We start from the raw sequence: 20,170 nt of genomic DNA, 5'->3' as shown, positions 1-20,170 counted from the left end.
ATCCAGCTGCTAAGTATAGCAGGCGCGATTCAAAAGGTGAATTAATTTCTTGTTATCCCGTTCTTTAGTCAGACCAAATGGATATTGCATAGTGCAGTATTATGCAGCCAAACAACCATGCAGAACTGTTTCGATTAGTGAGAGGCAATGGTAAAGTTCATTTGCTGCCTTCAGTAGCTCCGACCATTAAACAGAAGGTTTCTTTTCTTTTGAAGGGTGGAAAGTAGGAACTTTTCAGAGCCCACAGGAAGTATCAGATCTGCTCACAAGATGCTGGAGAGAGGGGGCTTTAGCTGAAAGCCCCATCTATTCACTTGCATCTGGACTCACACAGATGTCCCTATGAATATTAGGGGCGGAGAGAGAAGCAAATGGGGCTTCTTGAACCTCTCCTTATAATCTACGAGACAGATATAAAGCTACTGTTAGTATGAGCCAATGCAATATGCAAAAAGGTAACACCAAAAGGTTACATGGCACAATGGTGTGTGCAAGATCCATATCGGCAACTACACCCACCTCCAATAAACCCCATCCTTCTGTTTCCCAACAATCCTTCCATGGCCTTAAATTTCAATATTGACTTTTTTACTGAAATTACTTAACATATTTACACCCATTTTTGTATTAATCTGATCACTTGAGACAGGTTGATCATGGGATAAATGACATTTACAACAATGACTTTAAAAAAGGAGAGTGCCTGTAATTAGGAGGAAAATCTCTAGTGGACTGGATCAGAGGTGAGGGAGTGTGCCCGCCCCAAACATCCCCGGACACCCACATTCAGAGGGTGTGATGCTGGAATAGAGGCAATTCACCCAAATTCATTGTATCTAGGTCCACATCATGCAGTCAATTGCCAGATTTTGTGTGGAAATTGGCCATGTGAAATAGGCCTGAGTGGGCTGATTTTACTCTGGTGGATTCTGTTCAGTATTTATTCCCCTGCACAGACAGCTAGAGACCTCAGAGGTGAGACAAGCTGGCTCGCAATCCCCTCCAATGAGAGGTATCATTGGATCCGGTTGAATGCAGCTTAAATACATAGTGCAATTATTCTTTGAAAAACTCCAGGAAAACCCTAATAAATGATCCATTGTGTTCCCTGGTCTTTCCAAACATGATTTTCCTTCCCAGCTTCTAAAAATCCACTTGAAATGCAAGAGCAGCAAATAATATATTTCTTTTTCTATGTCTCTGGCACTACAAAGCTGAATAAAATTGAGTGTAAAAATGGGATTTAAACCAAGGTACATAAAACCCATACATACTTAAGAATAGCAGTGTTCTGTAACAATTATTTGGGCAAAGTGCTTATATTAATCATTCATTATTTAGAGAAGAGCCCCATTCTAAAAAAATTCACTCAGCAAGGATATAGTAGGAAATTACTTGCATAGTTCCATATCTATATAGTAAAATATTGGCTGCCAGACCGCTGCATTATAATTCCTTATTCCAGTTTAATACCAAGAGTCTTACTGATTTTTGGTCATTTCGCTTTTTATAGACAGCCTCATTCATTCCCATTTTTAAATGGACTGAGTCCTCACACATAAAAATACCTAGAACTCGCATTCATACTTCAAACTGACAGGCTCCCATGTACATCAGCACTTTTACTCGGTTCCCTTGTTATAAAGATTTAGAATGTAACATTTCTTACAGGGCAGTCCATTTTCCCAACCTCCATTTTATCTTGTCCCTTCCATAATTCCTTCCATACCGTGACCCTGTGCACTCTGCAGGCTGCCTGTCCTTCCTCTATTCAGAGCATCTTTCTCTATACACAAACTTCATGGGACTGATAGTGGCTGGAATTACCACTCTTTCCTTCCAGAAAAATATTGGTTCCAACCATATTCCACACTATGCATCTGGAGCAAACATACGTGCCTTGGGTTGCATACAATGTATGGAATCCAAGGCTGCAATCCTATGCACATCTACCTTGGGAGTAAGCCCTGGAGCAAAGCATAGGATTGTGCTACATGGCCTCAATCCTAAACTTTAAAATGGCAAGTCATGCTGAACTCAGTGTGACATACATCTGGGAAAACACCCTGCAGAGCAGACTGTATGGCTGAAGACATTTCACCCCGCAACCAACTGTCATCTCCAGTCATGCAGATTTCTAGTATTTTGTAGTGGCAGTGCTTCAAAAATCCTCAAAGCCTGTTAAGGCTGCAGACAAATGTTGCATAAAGGGATGAGCATGCACACCAGATGAAACTATCAGGCAGCATGTCTCCAATTCTCTTGGATGTCGTTTGCCTCCAACCTAAGACATGCCGTAGTCTAGCATAGAGTCTTCATGAAATAAAAGCACCCGGGCTAATGTCTGATGTGGCGTACTTTCATTTCACTTCCCCAGCTCCTCATAAAAAGGGGAAAAGGGGGGAATTTCAGCTAACAGTATAGCACAATGGCTGTGCTTGCCATTCACAACACTGACCTCTCTACAGGAGGAAAGTACTGTAAAATGCAAAAACAACATAGCCTCTAGCTGCTGAACACTACCAAACAGTACACAAACAAATAAACTTCTCCAGTGGGCCAATTCTACCTTTGTAGAGGCAGCATTCACAATTTGTGTTTTTATTATCCAAGAGCTCTGGGTAAAATAAGTTGGGGGAAAGATTGCATGATCTCAACAGACAGAACCACCAATTAAATGTAAAGATATGTTTGCAGTTGCCATGAATCTCTACTCGTTAACTCTCACTCAGCTGGAAACGAATCACCGCTGGGATTGAACCCATCAACAATTGGAGCCACAACACCTCAGGCCTAACGCAAATTCCTCCCTGTGCACACAGCTCTCTGCAATGCTAATGTGAAGACACAGTTTTATACTTAACTCTAGTTAGACCTAGGAGGATGAACGGAAAAGCCTTTACAATTGCACACCTAAGGGAAAGAAAATTCTTTTATAATCCCCACGCAACAGGGAACCGATGGTGTTCTCTAACAACATGCCTTTTGTGATGAATGTGAGACCATTACTACACATTGCGGATGAATCCACATGGCTACTTTACAATCACTGTGTTATCTGCTACACATATTAGGCAAGCTCCCCTCACACCCCAAGCAGCAGCTAATGAAAATATCTGATGGGAACTTAAAGCATATTTCTATGTATTCTAGCTACCCAGCATGTAGTATATAAAACAAATAAAACCGCAAATCCAGAAGACAGGCTTTGCAATGCAAACATGTCCATGGGCTAGACCAGGGATGGAGAGCCTCAGGCCCAAGAGACCAAATGGGGACCTCCAGGCCTCCCTAGCTGACCTTCTGATGATGCAGGCTACAGTGGTACCTCGGGTTACATACGCTTCAGGTTGCATACGCTTCAGGTTACAGACTCCGCTAACCCAGAAATATTACCTCAGGTTAAGAACTTTGCTTCAGGATGAGAACAGAAATTGTGCGGTGGCAGCGGGAGGCCCCATTAGCTAAAGTGGTGCTTCAGGTTAAGAACAGTTTCAGGTTAAGAACGGACCTCCAGAACGAAATAAGTTCTTAACCCTAGATACCACTGTACATCCCTTCTCCTCAGGCCACATCCTTCACCGGCCCTGTTTCACCCCACAAGTGGTTTTGCCTGGCTAAAATGTGCACACGAACTCTGATAATGCTTCTTCCCTGCCTGCCTGCCTGCCTGCCTGGATAATGGAGGGTTCTATAAGTTTGTGTAAAAACTAGCCTGTTGCACAAAGATGAAATTTACATTGATTGCTCTGCCCACTTTGGCTGCTGAGCCCCCACACAACGAGCACGCAGCCCTTGAAAGTCTGCTCAGGAGGGATGTGGGGCTTGGGGTGAAAAAGTTAACTGGAGCTCATAACACTAAACCATGGCTGCTTTTGCATATAGTCCTGAAGCAATATCTTGTTCCAGTAGACTATGATATCATGACCTAAAATTTTAAAGGCCTATACCAAAATGAGTATTATCATACTACCAGTTCCACAACCCTTTGGAGATTTTTGGGGGGTGAGTGGGGGGAACAGCGAGAAGCAAAAATCACTGCCCCCTCCCACCATTTCATATTTCTCCCAATTTGCAGAAGCTCTTGTAGAACACCAAAGGTTGAAATAATCTCACTCTTATTCTTCATCATCATTAGGCTCTTACAAAAATCCAGACTTTAATTTCTCTAAATTATCCACTTAAAATGATGGCTGTCCTCTGTGACTGAAGGTGGCAGATTGCCTGTAGAGGTTATTGGTTTGCTCAACAGCGCTGAGATTCCATAACGCCTGGTTTCAATATCATTTAGTTCTGCTAATTTCAAAAATGTCATTTTAAATCCGGTCACCCCAATTTGGCACAGTCATTGCCTAAGTATTCTCAACACCAGCGACTTTTATGATGAAAGCTATCAGAACACACCACTATCTCAAGTACGTCCAAAGTCTGTTGAAGATCAGTGCCATTGTTCCAAGGGCTCTTTGACCGTGTTTCAAGATTTGAAATCACTCTGCTTGGAAAATGTGTGCAGGCACACATGGTGCTTGCCTGTTCAAAGATGGTACAACTAAGTCAATATTCAGCATTCCTCAGAACAATCGGCACAAGCATTGATAGCAGTTATGAAGTCAACTTGCTTCCAGTGTTTCAACCAGAGATTGCAGTCTTGCATCTCCTGAACCAGTGAGCTTCTTCGCACACAAAAACCCACAAAACATTAATGTGCATTGAATCTGGAGACTCACTGGGAAGATGATGGGCATATTCTAACCTTTAAGGAATTAGACCTTGTTTGGGCTGTAAGATGTGGCTTGACTTGGTGATGCTGTATGTCTCTTCAATAGAAGCGAAGAATTTGATAGAAGACATTGCCTTCTCCTTAATGAGGTTCAAATGAGAACTCCCAATTTGCAGTTGCTCAAAACTATTGGACTTTCCATCTCCTAAGTGTGTACAGCCTGCATCTGTGGAAGAATTCTGACAGCAAGGAACTTCATACAAATTGGAATACATCCTATCTTCCTCTCAATTTGGGCAAAGAATATAAACCTTATGGAATGGCCAGACCAATCTTTATGAACAGGCTGTGATTTCTGCCCATTCTCTGGGAAGATAGATTGATTCCTAAACCACTCTGAGTAGCTTCATGAGGAGAATAGGGGCCACTGAGCACATCTCTGCATCCTAAACAAACAACACCTCCCAGAATTCTTTGGTATAATACCACTTTAAACATATAAATTTATCTCCTGAGAAGGTGATGTCAAACACATGTCAAGCACAGGTGGTATTTGAAACCATGCCTCTGAATAAACGGCCCAATTCCAGGGTGGATATGATTTAAATCAAATAAATTTAAATCACTAGTCAGTAAGACTTGATTTAAATATTTTTTTTTACAGAAATACTCATTCTTGCTGGTATAATCTTAATATTTGCAACCAGAAGAAGATTTCATTTTTAGAATAATAAATTTTGAGAGTAGTTTTTACAGTTTTATCAAAAATTACTGATTTTGTTATCCTATTGGAAATACATAGATAATTATGAAATTATTGTTAGGTTTAATAACTTAACTGTTTATATTTGGACAACTTTTCTGCTGTACTTTATTGGAAGGAGAAAAATAATCATTTCCTTAATATAAATTTGTTTAACCAAAACAATAACATTATAGCATATGTATCCATGCTTATTAACTAATGTAGTTAAATAATTTTTTTAAAAAACAAAAACCCTTAGACTGAGTTTTAGCACACATGAAAAACTTAAAACAAAACCTTATTTCCTGATGAATAGGCTTTGGACTATAATGTAACTTAAATAGAAAACTATCTTTAGAAAGATTTTTCCTCCAAAAGCATTTTATTTTTAAAAAATCCAATTTAAATTTTTAAAAATCCAATTAAAAATTTTTAAAATCTGATTTTTTTGATATTTTTTTTAATCATTGATTTTTATCCACTCTGCCCAATTCTAATCCTTCTTCCCCTATATTTACATGGATAATTCCTTCACCAAAAGATTACTGACAAACCTTGGTTGCCCACCCTTCCACACATGGCATATCCTGGCATTGGGGTGTCCTTTGTCCACAGAGTAAATCCTGACCCTTCCCTCCTTGTCTGTCAAAATATATTCCATACTTAGTAACCTTATTCCTCTCACAATAAGGCTATTGAGCACCCGTCTGTCCACAATCCAACATAATTGGTCTGAAGGCAGATGAGTTGGCAAGTCTGCCAACTGTGAGTGCTAGGATGGATGCCACCCAATGGGTTCCATTAGGGAAGAAAGGCAGGGTTTGCACGCTGCAGGAGAGCAATCCTTATCAGTTATGAAAGCTATTTGGCATTCTCTGCATGTACCCATGGGTGGGAGCTATGCACAAAGTGTGTATGTAATGCCTAGGGCATCTGCACTGCCATGCACTTGGGTCAAATGGGAATGCAGCCATTTTTCCAAACATGGAAACGAGATGGTTATGTGCATGTGAAACACCCAGGGGCTCTGGCCCCAGCCTCAGCTCATGACTAAGAAAATCAACTGAGGGAAAAAACTCTCCACACAAAAAACCCAGCCTTCAAGTAAAGGATTCATCTGACAGCTGCCTTAAATTAGAAGCAAGGAAGCTGAAGAAGGGGCTGAACACTCCAGTAGAAAGAAGCCGGCTCCAATTACCCATCCCTCCTGTTCCGCTCTTTCTTTCCTCACCGCCCATCCCTCTCTCGCACTGCCAATCTGCCTCTAGCATCCCCTACTCTGACTGCATCAAAATTTTCTGTATTGTTATATACACACACAGCACTTCTGAGGGGAGGTGGTGGGGAAGGAACAGTAATTTGGCTATAAATTACTGCTCTTGTGAGCTCCAGCTCCTCTTTCAGTTTTTCCCCTAAACCTCTTTTATAATTGCATTTACTTTACTTCTTTTCATTCTGGAAATAACTGACAAACGTTAAGCACGGCCCTCATTATTAGGTAACGCTTGTGGGGGCAGGCTACTATATTAAGCCTCGGGTGCTCAAAAAAGTTTTGCTCCCAAGAACGGAAGATGGGAAAATGCAAAATTAATCTTTTACAGTTCTCCCAACTTCTATTTCAAGGCTACTATAATGAGTTCACTGTCTCTCTGGATGGTGATTTACTGATAGAGTGTCACAAAGTCAATTTTACTATAAGATATGTTATCATGGTTTGATTTAAGTTTTACTGTTCAGGGAAACCTTGATAAAAATGATGCAATACACCTAAACGCAAGTGGAGGGAAAGTCTTTGTAGAAGTAAACTCAAAGTGAACTGAAAATAACTTTGCATTAGAATTAACTTTCTAAAGTTTGCATTCTGACCATTTCGATTAAGCTGTAAAGAAGCAGTGTACATTTCTGGTGCAAATTTCAACAGGAATGTTATGCTGAAGTTTCATCATAAATGTCACTCGTTTCAGTTACTGCCAATAACTGCATCTCAGGGGCAGAGTTCAGAGGATCATATCTTAGAATCACCATTACTATCTGAGATATGAATGAGTCTTTTGACTGTACACACATTTGGTTCATGCATCAAGCAATAAAATCATAGTTGAATTAACCATATTTTCCAAGTTTATTCAAACTGGAAAACCACGGTGAACGGCTTTGGAAAAAGCCAAGCTATTAGATCAGTTTAAAACCTTGGGGGAAATGCTGTTCAATTCCATCTCTTCATTATGGTCAATGAACAGTAATGGGGACAAGGGAATGCAATAGTGTCATAGGTAAGTGAAACTACAGGGAGAATAGAGATGTTATTTTGGGCAGCAATTCAGACTCTGCTGAAACACACAGTTTTGGCCACTCAAAGATCTGTTCACAGATCTCTTATCTCTAAACTATTTTCATAGTTAAAAAGGCAGTATATAAATAAGATAATGTATGCATGGATCTGGATTATATTCATTTTATGTAAATAAGTCCAACTCAGATTACACCAGATACTTGGGGGATAATTAAAGCCATTAAAAAGGAACCTTGGAACTTGTCAACTGTACTCTAGGAATAGCTGTCTTAGTTCCTATAGCCAAAACAATCACTATATTCTAGCTGGAGTGTTCTGGATCTGTGAAAATACCAAACAAGCCTAGAATTTTAAAATGCTTTGAAAAATAGTAAAATTCATTGTACCAGCTCTTGGCACAGAGTCCTCCTCTGTGTTAAAAGGGACACAGGTGGCACTGTGGTCTAAACCATTGAGCCTCTTGGACTTGCCAATCAGAAGGTCAGCAGTTCGAATCCTCATGACAGGGTGAGGTCCTGTTGCTTTATCCAAGCTTCTGCCAACCTAGCAAGTTCAAAAGCATACCAGTGCAAGTGGATAAATAGGTACCACTGTGGCAGGAAGGTCAACAGCATTTCCGTGTGTTCTGGCTTCCATCACAGTTCTGTTGCACCAGAAGGGGTTTAGTCATGCTGGCCACATGACCGGGAAAGCTGTCTGTGGACAAATTCTGGCTCCCTCGGCCTGAAAAGTGAGGTGAGTGCTGCAACTCCATAGTCTCGTTCAGGGAACCACCACCTCTGGCACAAGATATATATTACATTTTTTTCAGAAAATGCCAAGAAACAAGTATAGGCAAGTCAAGCAATTAAAGCTGGAGATCAAATATTTTAGAAATATTCCTGGATCCCAAGAAAAAAAGGTATTTCCCCCCCATTAACAGACATACTAGCCCTTGAAGATTGTAAAGTGTTTCAATTAATTACTGTATGCTGTGCAGCACTAAGTCACATCTAAACCCAGAAGTATAGCGGCCACAATTCAATTTTCTCTAGCTACTAGTGTTTCTTTGGTAGCAGGATGTGAAACTCTATATGGAGAAATGGTCAACATAGCAGCTTTAAGGGCACACCAGGCCCATAGACGGTTTAAAATCTGTGCCTTTTGCCAAACATCAGAATAATTCATTTATCAAATTATTAGTCCATGGCCACAAGCCAGGGCAGGGGAGAGAGTGTTTCTACATTTCACAACAGGACTCCTTACACATTACATGGAGTGCAAGTAGAGAGTGTGGCTGGGATTGTGCTCAGGAGCACTGCTTCTCATGTATACTTGAAAACCACAAAGTGTAAGCTTTATGGGTGCGATCAGGGGTACAGGGATACCATTTGCAGTGGAACAGCACTAATTCTGCTAGCGTTTCCTTTCTGCAGCACCCAGCATGAATTCAACCAAACCCCTACAATTTTTGCAGCAATAACAGATGTAAGAGAAGCATTAGTAATACTGAACTGCTTCGTGACGAGCCTAGGAAATGGCTTTAGAAAAGTTCGCCGCTCTTAAAAGGCAAACTAATGCTTTTATGAAAAGATTTAGTCATTAAAGAATTTAAAGCAGTTTAAAAAAAGGGAAGCCAAAATGGGATTTGATCACCAAGACACTTCTCCACCCTTCACCCTTCTGCGTACATGTGAAGATCAATCACAAAAGCATAGGAATTCCCAGGAGAATGTGTTTAACATGTAATGGTCCGATTACTCCTTGGCAAAAACTCATCAGACTACAGCCAGCTCTTAGTGGAAATTCTTCAATGTGCTTTTCAGGTCACATCAACGACTTGATTTAACTATCAGCTCAGCAGGTGGTGGCACAAAATTTCTCGGGAGGAAAGTAGTCGAGATGGGCAAAGCCAAAAACCCTAGATTTTAGATGCCTGAACTCGTGTTAATAGCAACTCAATGCAGCGCCTTACAAAGCAAACCGTATAAAACCAAGAGATTGGGCTTGTGAGGGTACAAAATATAAGCGCTTTTCTCCATGCAGAAAGGGCTGATGAAAGCAACAGATAGACTGAATACAATTTATAGAATAGTTATAGCTTATTGTGCTCTCACAGTTTTTGTTAATGGCAAATAGTTTTACGACAAAGGCTTTAAAAAAGACGAGGAGGGAAAAAATCCCACCAAACCCCCATCTATGAATAGCAAAAACAGGTTGTGCCGTTCCTACACTGGCCATAGCACTTTCCATTAACATGTGAAATAGCAAAAATAAAACTCCTTATCTTGGACTGCCGTTGTAAATTTGGCAGGAATAGAAATATTGCCTGCCCTTTCCTTCTACAAGATGAATGCACACAGAGTTCTACAGAGTCTCACAATCTGTAATAGTCACAAAAGGAGTTACAATAAAATTAAATCTCTTTCGAGCACTGCTAAAATACTATTGCTATGGAGGCAGAGGAAAAGAGTAAATAAAGAGACTAACAAAGCTATCTTAGGCAGGTTTACTCAGAAACATGTTTCTCTATATCTAACGGTTCTTACTCCCAGGTAAGCATACACAGAACTGCTTAAAGGGTATTTTGGTTTTATAATCAAGAGTACATTTTGTATAACGTATACTACTGTGTCCCATCAGCACAAGGATTTTCACTTGCACAATGGGATTTCCTCCCCCTCTCCTCTGGCCACAACCTCCTCAAATTTGCTCCAAAGAGCTAAGGGAACCCTGAGAAAATGTTTCAAGGGACACGGGAGGGGGCAAAACAAGGGCAATATTCCATTGAGCAAGGAGAAATTCTTCCACTGACAAAGAAGAGACATGGAGCTACAATGGATTCTGCCCTACATTTATGGTGCATAATTAGAATGTCTAATGGAAATTTTTTCATCATGACATCAGGATAGGCACACTACAGGAGAAATTTCAAAATGTGATGACCTGTTGAGATCAGGGGGAAGATAATTTAGGTCAGGAGGAAGTGAGCACATGAACTTGCAGCATTTTCCCTATCTCCCAGGGCGTGGGAGCACAAGGTTGACTAGGAAGAGAAAGCCCAAGTGACTTTTGCTTCCATTTTTAAATTCTCTTTTCCCCCTTTTTTTGCATTATTGACAAAATGAGGAGTTCATGTCATACATGTCAAAATACATGTCAAATACCTTCCTTCACAGAGTACATGGGAAATGCAAAAGAGGTCCTTATCTTAGCAACCACCCACTGGGCTGGTTCCAGAAAACTTGCAGAGGACCACATCACATGAGAAACTAGAGGAAAGCTCTTTGGACATGCAAAGAAGACGGGTGGTAGTGAGCTCTTCTGTATCATTGATTAATCTCATTGCTACAGCTAAGAGACCAGTACTCAATCTTCCCACAGTACATTAGAAATAACCACTTCCTTCCATTGAAAGAAGGACTAAGACGTAGATCAACACGAAAGAAGTTTCAGTTTCCAAAGTTATTTTAGGTTAGCTAAAGAGAAAAACTAGGTTAGGTCTACATGAAAAGCATGTTAAGCTAGTTTTGTGGAAATTAATTAGGCCTCTGAAAAACTTGCTCGTTAAGAAGCAATTAATAGACTACAGACTCATTTTCTTAAAATGGAAATCAACTTTTGTCTACTGCCAAAAAAACTATAAAGCCTGACACCATATTTGTATCATTTCCTAAAAGGCTAAATGTTCTTTGAAAATATATCAGTCATTTTTTCCCCTGCAGCTGCAGATCAAACCTGCCCAGTAAAAATGTTCTGAGCAGGCGAGTTGTAATACAGCCATGGTTTATTTCCGTCAGAGGTTGACTGCTGAAGTGTGAAAGAAACTCATTAAAAATCTCTCACTGTGATCCTGCAATGGAATGAAAAAGGCAGGCGGGGGGGGGGGGGGAGAGAGAAAATACTTAATGAAGGGTACCCTTAGCCTGGAGCTACAGTCATATTCAGTTATTTCTCTACCCACCCCCACCCCTTCTCTTTTAGTAAGCAATTAAAAGAGAGCAATTAGTCATGGGAATGCCATTCATATTGGTCATACTGAGAAAGGATTATGTGAACACTTAGTTTCTGCTAATGTTATTAAAGTTAACAACACTGACCCCCCACCCCACCAAGTCTATGAAGGCAAATAGATGAAAGTTCTTACCTTAGTCTTAAAACAAGATTCACAGCACATGGAACTTCACCAAATTCATTACAAACAGCAGGCCGAGTCTAAGTTCCAAAGAGAGAGAGGGAAAGAGAAAGTAGTACACACTTATTCTTTCTGAAGAAACAATTAACCTTACAAAAACAAACTTTAAAACGGATACAAGACAATAACAGAGCACTCACCTTAAATCTATTTCCCAGATTAATTCAATAAACTGCAAACCTGCACTTAAGAAGGCAAAGCTTAACACCATTGTATTAACTATGCCACCCCCTGGTTTAACGTAGAATTGAATTTAGTAAGGAACCAGGTAATGTGCATTTTGTTTATATGTCCAACACATAAAATATGAGGTTAGGTAAAGGTAAAGGGACCCCTGACCATTAGGTCCAGTCGTGACTGACTCTGGGGTTGTGGCGCTCATCTCGCTTTATTGGCCGAGGGAGCCAACGTACAGCTTCCGGGTCATGTAGCCAGCATGACTAAGCTGCTTCTGGTGAACCAGAGCAGTGCACGGAAACGCCGTTTACCTTCCCTCCAGAGCGGTACCTCTACTTGCATTTTGACATGCTTTCGAACTGCTAGGTTGGCAGGAGCAAGGACCGATCAACGGGAGCTCACCCCGTCAAGGGGATTCGAACCGCCGACCTTCTGATCGGCAAGTCCTAGGCTCTGTGGTTTAACCCACGCGGGACCCGCGTCCCAAATATGAGGTTAAGGGCCTCTAAACGAAGAATCACTGTGGCTGAGAACAGGGAGAGGAAGGAAGGAAGACTCTGGACAGGGGCACAATTTCAACTCCTCTCACCACAAATGCCCATTTTGCTTAAGGCCAATACATTCAGCTAACTTTGCACAGTTAGTATGTGGACCGATCACTGTGGCGCATGGTAAAAAATATGTGTTATGGCATAACTTCTAATCTAGTTGGTAGCACAGTAAACCTGTAGCAAGGTGAAAACTGGCGTTGTGGAGAGCTATCATGAAACCACTTCACCGAATGCCAACCCCAGCCTTAGGCTGCTTGCTCAGTGCTCTCTCGTACACCCCATGCTAGTTTTATTGTGCAAAACACCTCATAAAATCCACCCCATCAACCCAAACCTTAAATAATGTTAATAGTGGTCGTACCTCAGAACCTTTAATAGATAGATTCTGTATTTGATCGGGGATATTGCTGGAATTCATGGAAATCTGTTTAAAAGAAAGCACGGTGAATTTCATTTGCTTGTTTTTGTATCCCAACATTGCACAAGTTCAAGGAAGAATTTAAAGAAATGGAGAACATGCTGCCCTCCCATTCAAAGAAGGCTCAACGCAACAGCAGAAGCTTCTATAAGCAGAACAGAGAGGGAAGTGAATCTGAAATGCTCCCTTTCTCCTGCAGCTCCAGACCTCTGTGCCACCTCTCAAACCGTTGTGGGGCAGATTTGGGAGAGACACAGCAGGAGGGAGGAAATCAGTGCACATCCCCTCCTTTCCTGCTCTACTCATGGAAGCTTCTGCTGGATCAAAGAGCCTGCTGTGAATGGAAGGACAACACTGTCTGCAATTACTATAACCTAAGCACCTGAATGGAATTTCACACCACTGCTTGAACTTAGGGTCGTCCAATGGAACCAACAGACTAATCAGAACAGACAAAAGCAAAGTACTTCACACAACAAACTCGCCACAAGAGGTGGTGGGCACCAGCCCAGGCAGCTTTTAAAGAGAATTAAGACAGATTCCTGGAAGAAGTCTAGTTACTCATCATAGCTTGATGCATCCTACAGGTTCAGAGGCAGTCAAGCTCTAAGTATTAGTTGCTGAGGAACAACAACAGTAGCATCTCGTTGACCATTGCCAGAAAAAGAGACTCACTTAGATGGACCTAAACTATCCTGCGTTCCTTAAGACTATAAGGAGAGAGCTCCTTATAGTCTTAAACTTCTGTACAGTTTTCCACCTATTCCTTTCTGCAGCTACGCTAGTTGTGTGGAATTCCTTTGCCACAGTGCATTTCAGGTACTAGTGGCAAATAAAACCTATCATTTTAGGTAGGCACTTGGTCTCCCTTGCTCCTTTATTTAGTACCAAGCGCCTTTTTTTTTTAAAAAAAAAGGGCTTTGTATTGAGTCGATAGGTTTTAATTGGACAGATTGCAAACCACTTTGGCGACATGCGGAATTTAAGTAAGTAAAACCTTCTTTAAAATGCAACCGCAAAAGCTCTAGAGGTGTATAATTATGTGGATAGCTCAGTTGGTTAGAGCGTGAGATTATGCTCCAAATTCTTTATCTGCTGTGGTGCCTTTTCAAAATAGTTTAATAAATGCGGAGGGTTTTTAGCTGAAATCTACACCTCACCCATATATTATCTATTCTGAGGACAATACAAGCCTAAAGCTTCATATTTTAAGATGCTAACAATGCCTAGCGTGATCACAGACAAAAATATAAAAAGGACCATTCACCTATTCAGAACATAAGAGTTAAGAGCACAGTTATTTACCTCAGCATCTTCCTCCTCTTTTACTCTTCGGGACTAGAAGAGAAGCATCCAGAGTTACTTGTTGCATGCTTTTAAGTGCCACAATAATAATAATTTATATGCGTATTTATTGGTCTTTTTTCCAGAAAGGTGAACCCAAAGCTACTCACAGAAACAAGCATTAAAAATGAATAAAAACAGGAGAAAAAAATAACCTAAAATGTTCACTAATAATATATATAGAAGAACAGAGCCAACCCAACCCAAACTCACTAAAAGATATGCAGGAGATATTAAAGTCCAAAGGCCTGGGTGAATAAAAATATTTTTGGATCGCATATAAAATCAGATAGTGATGGCATCAGGTGTGTCTCCTTTGGGAGAGCATTGCATAGAACAAGAACCAACACTGAGAAGGCCCATTCTCATGTCATCACCCTTTCCACAATCCCTTGGAGAGGACACATGGAGAAGGGCCTCAGAAGACGAGCAAAAGGTCCAAGTTCCACGTAAGTGTGTAACAGTGGGCAGTTTCCAAAAGTCACCTTTTCTTGGGAAAATGCAGCTTTGCCTTCTTCACTCTTCTCATCCATTTCATCATCGCTCCATTCCCAATCTCCATCTTCTGTCTTGTGGAGGTGGCCACTGGAACCTGGTACTCTTCTAACCTAACAAAAACAAAACATTATACCACTTATATATAAAAGCAACAACACTGCGACGTTTTCTTTCTGAAGTCCTCTTGGCCATTTTTTTTTAACATACTTTGGTCATCACATAACATTAAAGCATTTATTTTTAATATACATACCTCACAACAGTAACTGCAAGCCCCCCTGTGATCCTTGGCTGAAGGGCAGTATATTAATTTTTAAAATCATACGTTCAATAAATGATAATAATTTTAAAAAGAATGGTTTCCCCTCAGGCTCTCAAAGGTTTACAAAATTATTAGTAGAATAACCTCTATCAAAGTGCAATTTCATACAGTGTACTCAACCACGATGCCTGGCTTTTAAGAATATGGTAGAGATCATCAAGAAATAATACCCCTATAGAACATATTAACAATTCAAGAAGAAGAACTAAATTTGAACACACTCGTCTCCGTGACAGTAAATGGTGAATAGCAAGCTTTAAAATAACCACAGGCCTGGGTGGTAGTAGGAGATGTCCTGCAAGATGAGCTGGTGCTCATTTCTATCACAGAATTATAGAATTGTAGATTTGGACAGTACCGTGAAGGTCATCTTGTTGAACCCCCCGCAATGCAGGCATCTTTTGCCCAATGTGGCCCTCGAACCCATGACCCCAAGATTAAGAGTCTCAGGTGCTCATTTGTATCATGTGCCCATTGACAGACTGGCCATTCAAAACAACAACAAAAAAACCCATGCATGGTCAGTATACACTGCGGAGTGTTTTTACTTCGTTCCAGCCGCTTTCTTACTGTTTCGCACAAACAGCCTCGCTCTGTGTGAGGTCCACCTATTGCCACAGAGTCAGTCTGCATTCCCTTGATCAGTTTGCTTTCTCTTGCTCTTAGCTGAATAATTGAAAAAGTACAAGGCAAGTGTACTTCGCAAAGGGAAAAAATAGTGAATCCAATGAGTTTTATTAAGAAAAGACAGCATGGGAAGCATTTTTGTAATGCAGGCTCATGCTTTTAAAGGCCTGCATTTCTGGGAAAGCAGGGTGACAGGGTGTTGTTGTTTTTTAGCAGAATCTGTACAGTCCAGTATTGTGGTTTTTTTATGTAAGGCTGCTCGATATTTTAAAATTCCCAAACTATTAGGACTCTCACAATCACTACTTTAGAAATGCCAGTAAGTGCAGGTGAAAATCCAGGCTTTTACAATCAGGTTACAACAGTGGGACATTGACATTCACTTGCACTGGGTGCAAGAATATGGAGACACATTTCACAAAGCGGCCATTTTGTCCAACTGATTTGGCCCTCTTCCTATCTTCCCCACTGAGAGGATAAGAAGATTCCTATACCAGAAGGTTCTTTTTCCCCCATCTCAGAGTTTAGACTTTCCAGACAAATATAAGGGTAGCAGTCTCAGCCTCCGTATTGAAGAGCAATCCTGCAGAACAATTATTGCTCATGCAGGTCGATTGGCTGGCTGCCTTAGGAAGTCACACGGGACCCAATTCCAGGAAAGGATGCCGGTAGCCTTCAGGTATCACACCAAAGACATGGCATAGCGGGCACTGGTTTTCTGCTTTGGGGTCACAGCCTGACCTAAGGGCAGGTCACAGCAGCAAAACTACCACTGTACAAAATCTATGGTGTAAAATTAAAATGCAGGTCTCCAAATGCCTGTACAGATTGGACTGCAAAAGCTGAGGACTTGCAGGTTGAGGGTGCTTGTTGGTTCCAGGTAGGTGAAATAAAACTGCAATGTTATCCTGAGGAAAAAAATATCCGTACTGTGGGACTTTCTGTAGAAAGCAGCTCCATTGCACAATGCAAGAAAAAGAGAAGGCACCAACTTCCTCCCACTCTGGCCCATTATCTTTCTCCCCATCCCACCCCCAAAGCTTATGAACCTGTCAGCTTCTGTCTCCAGGACAGATGTCTGAGCCACCAGAATCTCAGTACAGGTCAAAACTGTGGTTTCCAACTAGAGGCAAATTGGATGATACGCTAAGTGGATCATCATATTTGCAGATCTTTAAATGTTTAATGTTTAAACACGGAGGGGAGCCAAAACCAGATTGTGACTATGGTGCACAGGTTAACCCTTTAACTCTGCACCATGGTCCCAATGAAAATGCCCCCCCCCCTCCTTTCAAGTATGTCATTCACACCCACAGTAGAGGATTCTTATCAGGAAGACTGTCACCCCAACAGACTTCTTTGGCTCTTAAACTGATTTTCTTAAAAAGGAAAAACAAAAAAAGTTTAAGTAGAATAATTAATTTATAGTATGTGGCCCTTAATCCCTTCCCCTAACCTTCCTTGCTGCGAGTGTGTGTGAAGGAATTAAGAATACAGAATTCTTCTCGCACAAGATTCAAGATGAAACATTTCAAAGTGTCCTTGGGATTGTGCACATATTAAACGTATAGGCAGAAACAAAATTCCAAGCTGCTTTTTTCTGTTCGCCTCCCTTTTTCCACATTAGCATTTGTATCTCTAACAGATTCATTATAAAAGGAAGAGTGAAGGCAGAATACCACTGGCAACACAAGAGAGTGATAAAAAGGCTTCTCCATAGCGTTTTGACCTTGCTGGTCTACTTTCTATCATTATAAATGAATAGGTGCATATGACATGTAATATTTAAAATGGATTCATTCCTATTAAGAAATGTACTGCTGACAGGACATATGCCTGGCAATCAAGCATACCAATATAATGTAAGCCACACATCAGAATTTAAAGTCGAGAGGCCTTCTGATGCTACAGTACATTTCCAGTATCCTCCTAGTTGATTGTGTGTTATGCCTCATCCTGCTTGATCAAAATAATATGTTGCCAGGCTGCTTGATGCTTCTTATTCTCAGAAATCACATGATGACTAAGAGCAATGCTCAGTAAATCAGCAGATGCACCAGGACATAATTATTAAAATTAAATTAGTTCACATTGCCCAAGGTTTACTGAGACACAGGAAGGGAGCAGGGGGCGAAGAATAAAGCACAGCATACAAAACAGCAAGGCTCAAAGTATTCATGAAAAAGGCGGGATGAGGAAATGAGTGCCCTAATCTTAATTTCCAGGATTATAAACAGGAACTTTATTTCAGGGTTTACTGCCTTTCTCCCCCCCCCCCTTTTTTTAACAAACTTGGCAAGGTAGCTAAAGAACAACCATCAAGAATTAATCAGATATATAACTTGGATGGTCTCCCAAGAAAAACCTAAGTAAAAGGTGTTATGAACACTAGGACTGGGGGATGTCAAGCTTTTCAACACCGTGATACCAAACATCATGATACAGTGGTACCTCGGGGTGCAAACGGGATCCGTTTCGGAGCCCTGTTCGCATCCTGAACAGAATGTAAGATGCGACAGCGCGTCTGCGTATGCGCAGGTAGCGTTTTGCTGCTTCCGCACATGACGTCATTTTGACCATCTGCGCAGCCACGAGAGGCGAAACCCGGAAGTAACGCGCTCCATTACTTCTGGGTCTCCGCAGAGCGCAACCCAAAAATACTTATCCTGAAGCATATTTATCCTGAGGTATGACTGTACAGAGGGACACGGGTGGCACTGTGGGTTAAACCACAGAGCCTAGGACCTGCCGATCCGAAGGTCGGTGGTTCGAATCCCCGCAACGGGGTGAGCTCCTGTTGCTTGGTCCCAGCTCCTGCCAACCTAGCAGTTCAAAAGCACATCAAAGTGCAAGTAGATAAATAGGTACCGCTCCTGCGGGAAGGTAAATGGCGTTTCCATGCGCTGCTCTGGTTTGCAAGAAGCGGCTTAGTCATGCTGGCCACATGACCCGGAAGCTGTACGCCGGCTCCCTCGGCCAATAAAGCGAGATGAGCGCTGCAACCCCAGAGTCGGTCACGACTGGACCAAATGGTCAGGTGTCCCTTTACCTTTACCTATGACTGTACAGTGGTACATCAGAATGTCAAAAAGTGGAGGGAGGAACAAGCTGCATTGGCCCCAGCCCCGTGAGGCGTTGGGGTGAAACTGCCTCAGCTCCCTCAGCGCCGGGCACTGGAGGGAGTCAGGTTCAGGCAAGCCCCACCTGCGATATACCGCCAGGTGAAGGCGCCATCTTGCTGCAGCCCTCAAGCTGGTCCCGGGCGATGTAATAGCTAGTAATAGCTGCTACAGAGCGAGGCAGAAGGCACCAGTGGCTGCTGGGAGGTGGAGGAAAGGGGATTAGGGCAAGATCCATTATGGATTTGGTGTTGACGCTCTAGTAAGAACTGTGGAACCACACCTGGGAAGTTGCCATTCTTTCTTTTGTTTTATTCACTTTTATTCATTTGAGGCACTGCTAGCCCGCTGCTCATTAAATACAATCCTAGAGTAGGGCACAGAGGGAGGAGTTCAACATGGTGCCACGTCAATTGTTCTGTCAGGACAGAAATTTTGGCTTGCCGGAAGGGATGATCCTGCTCTCCTTCCTCCATGCACTGCTCCTGTGTCTTCTCCCAGCTCCTCCCCAGAGTGAATTTAAGGGGCACAAAGCAGGAGAGAGTGGAGAAAGCCCCACTGCACACATGGAAGTCTATGCACAGGGTTTCCACTGACAGGACTCATTCACTGAATCTCGTCCCCAATGCATAAAACATAGTAATTTAGTTTTATACCACTTGGAGAACCCCGCCCCCCATCAAATACGTTTTCTAAGTACAGTGGTACCTCAGGTTACATATGCTTCAGGTTACATACTGTCAGGGAACTGCCATCAGTGCCGGAGGGAGAGAGCAAAATCCAGAGGGATTCCAGAGAGCGTCCCGGGATTGGGAGAGGCAGCCCATCTTCTGGGGAAGAGAATCAGTGTAGCACCAGTGGAGAAGGGGGGTAGATGGGGGAAGCGGCGAGGCGGTCCCATGACTCCTTGCCGGGGACCAGTGGGGAGAGTAGAGGTCCTCCGCTGCCTAAGCCCTCCTTGCACAGAAGGCTTCCGCGCAGGGAGAGTAGGAGAAGACTAGGCGTCAAAGAGCTTCTTTGCTGGAAGAAGTTTAAGAAACGCCCACTGATGGATTCTGCCAGCGATTGAGACAGCCACGGGTGAGTGGCTGTCCGGACAGAAAAGGTTCACTCAGGCAACCCAGCCAGGTGTTTGCACCGGTTTACGCACGAGCAACCCCTAGAACCACTACACATACGCTT

At 42.0% G+C, this 20,170-nt stretch overlaps 1 protein-coding gene across 7 annotated transcripts in view; it reads right to left on the bottom strand.

The window, feature by feature from the left end:
- Positions 1 to 20,170, bottom strand: part of STK39 (serine/threonine kinase 39) — a 109,154-nt gene that overhangs the window by 20,259 nt on the left and 68,725 nt on the right. For all 7 annotated transcript variants that reach the window (XM_083409634.1, XM_083409630.1, XM_083409635.1 and 4 more), the window contains exons 11-14: positions 14,908 to 15,030; positions 14,384 to 14,416; positions 13,022 to 13,084; positions 11,885 to 11,952 (exon numbers count right to left, since the gene is read on the bottom strand). In XM_083409634.1, coding sequence (XP_083265760.1) covers positions 11,885 to 11,952; positions 13,022 to 13,084; positions 14,384 to 14,416; positions 14,908 to 15,030 — 287 coding nt within the window. The remainder of the gene's footprint in view (positions 1 to 11,884; positions 11,953 to 13,021; positions 13,085 to 14,383; positions 14,417 to 14,907; positions 15,031 to 20,170) is intronic.

The sequence above is a fragment of the Podarcis tiliguerta genome (genome assembly GCF_965153285.1).
Source record: "Podarcis tiliguerta genome assembly, chromosome: 1".
NCBI lineage: Eukaryota > Metazoa > Chordata > Lepidosauria > Squamata > Lacertidae > Podarcis > Podarcis tiliguerta.
Note: the sequence above shows the minus strand (reverse complement) of the source record. Positions and strands in the feature narration are given on the sequence as shown.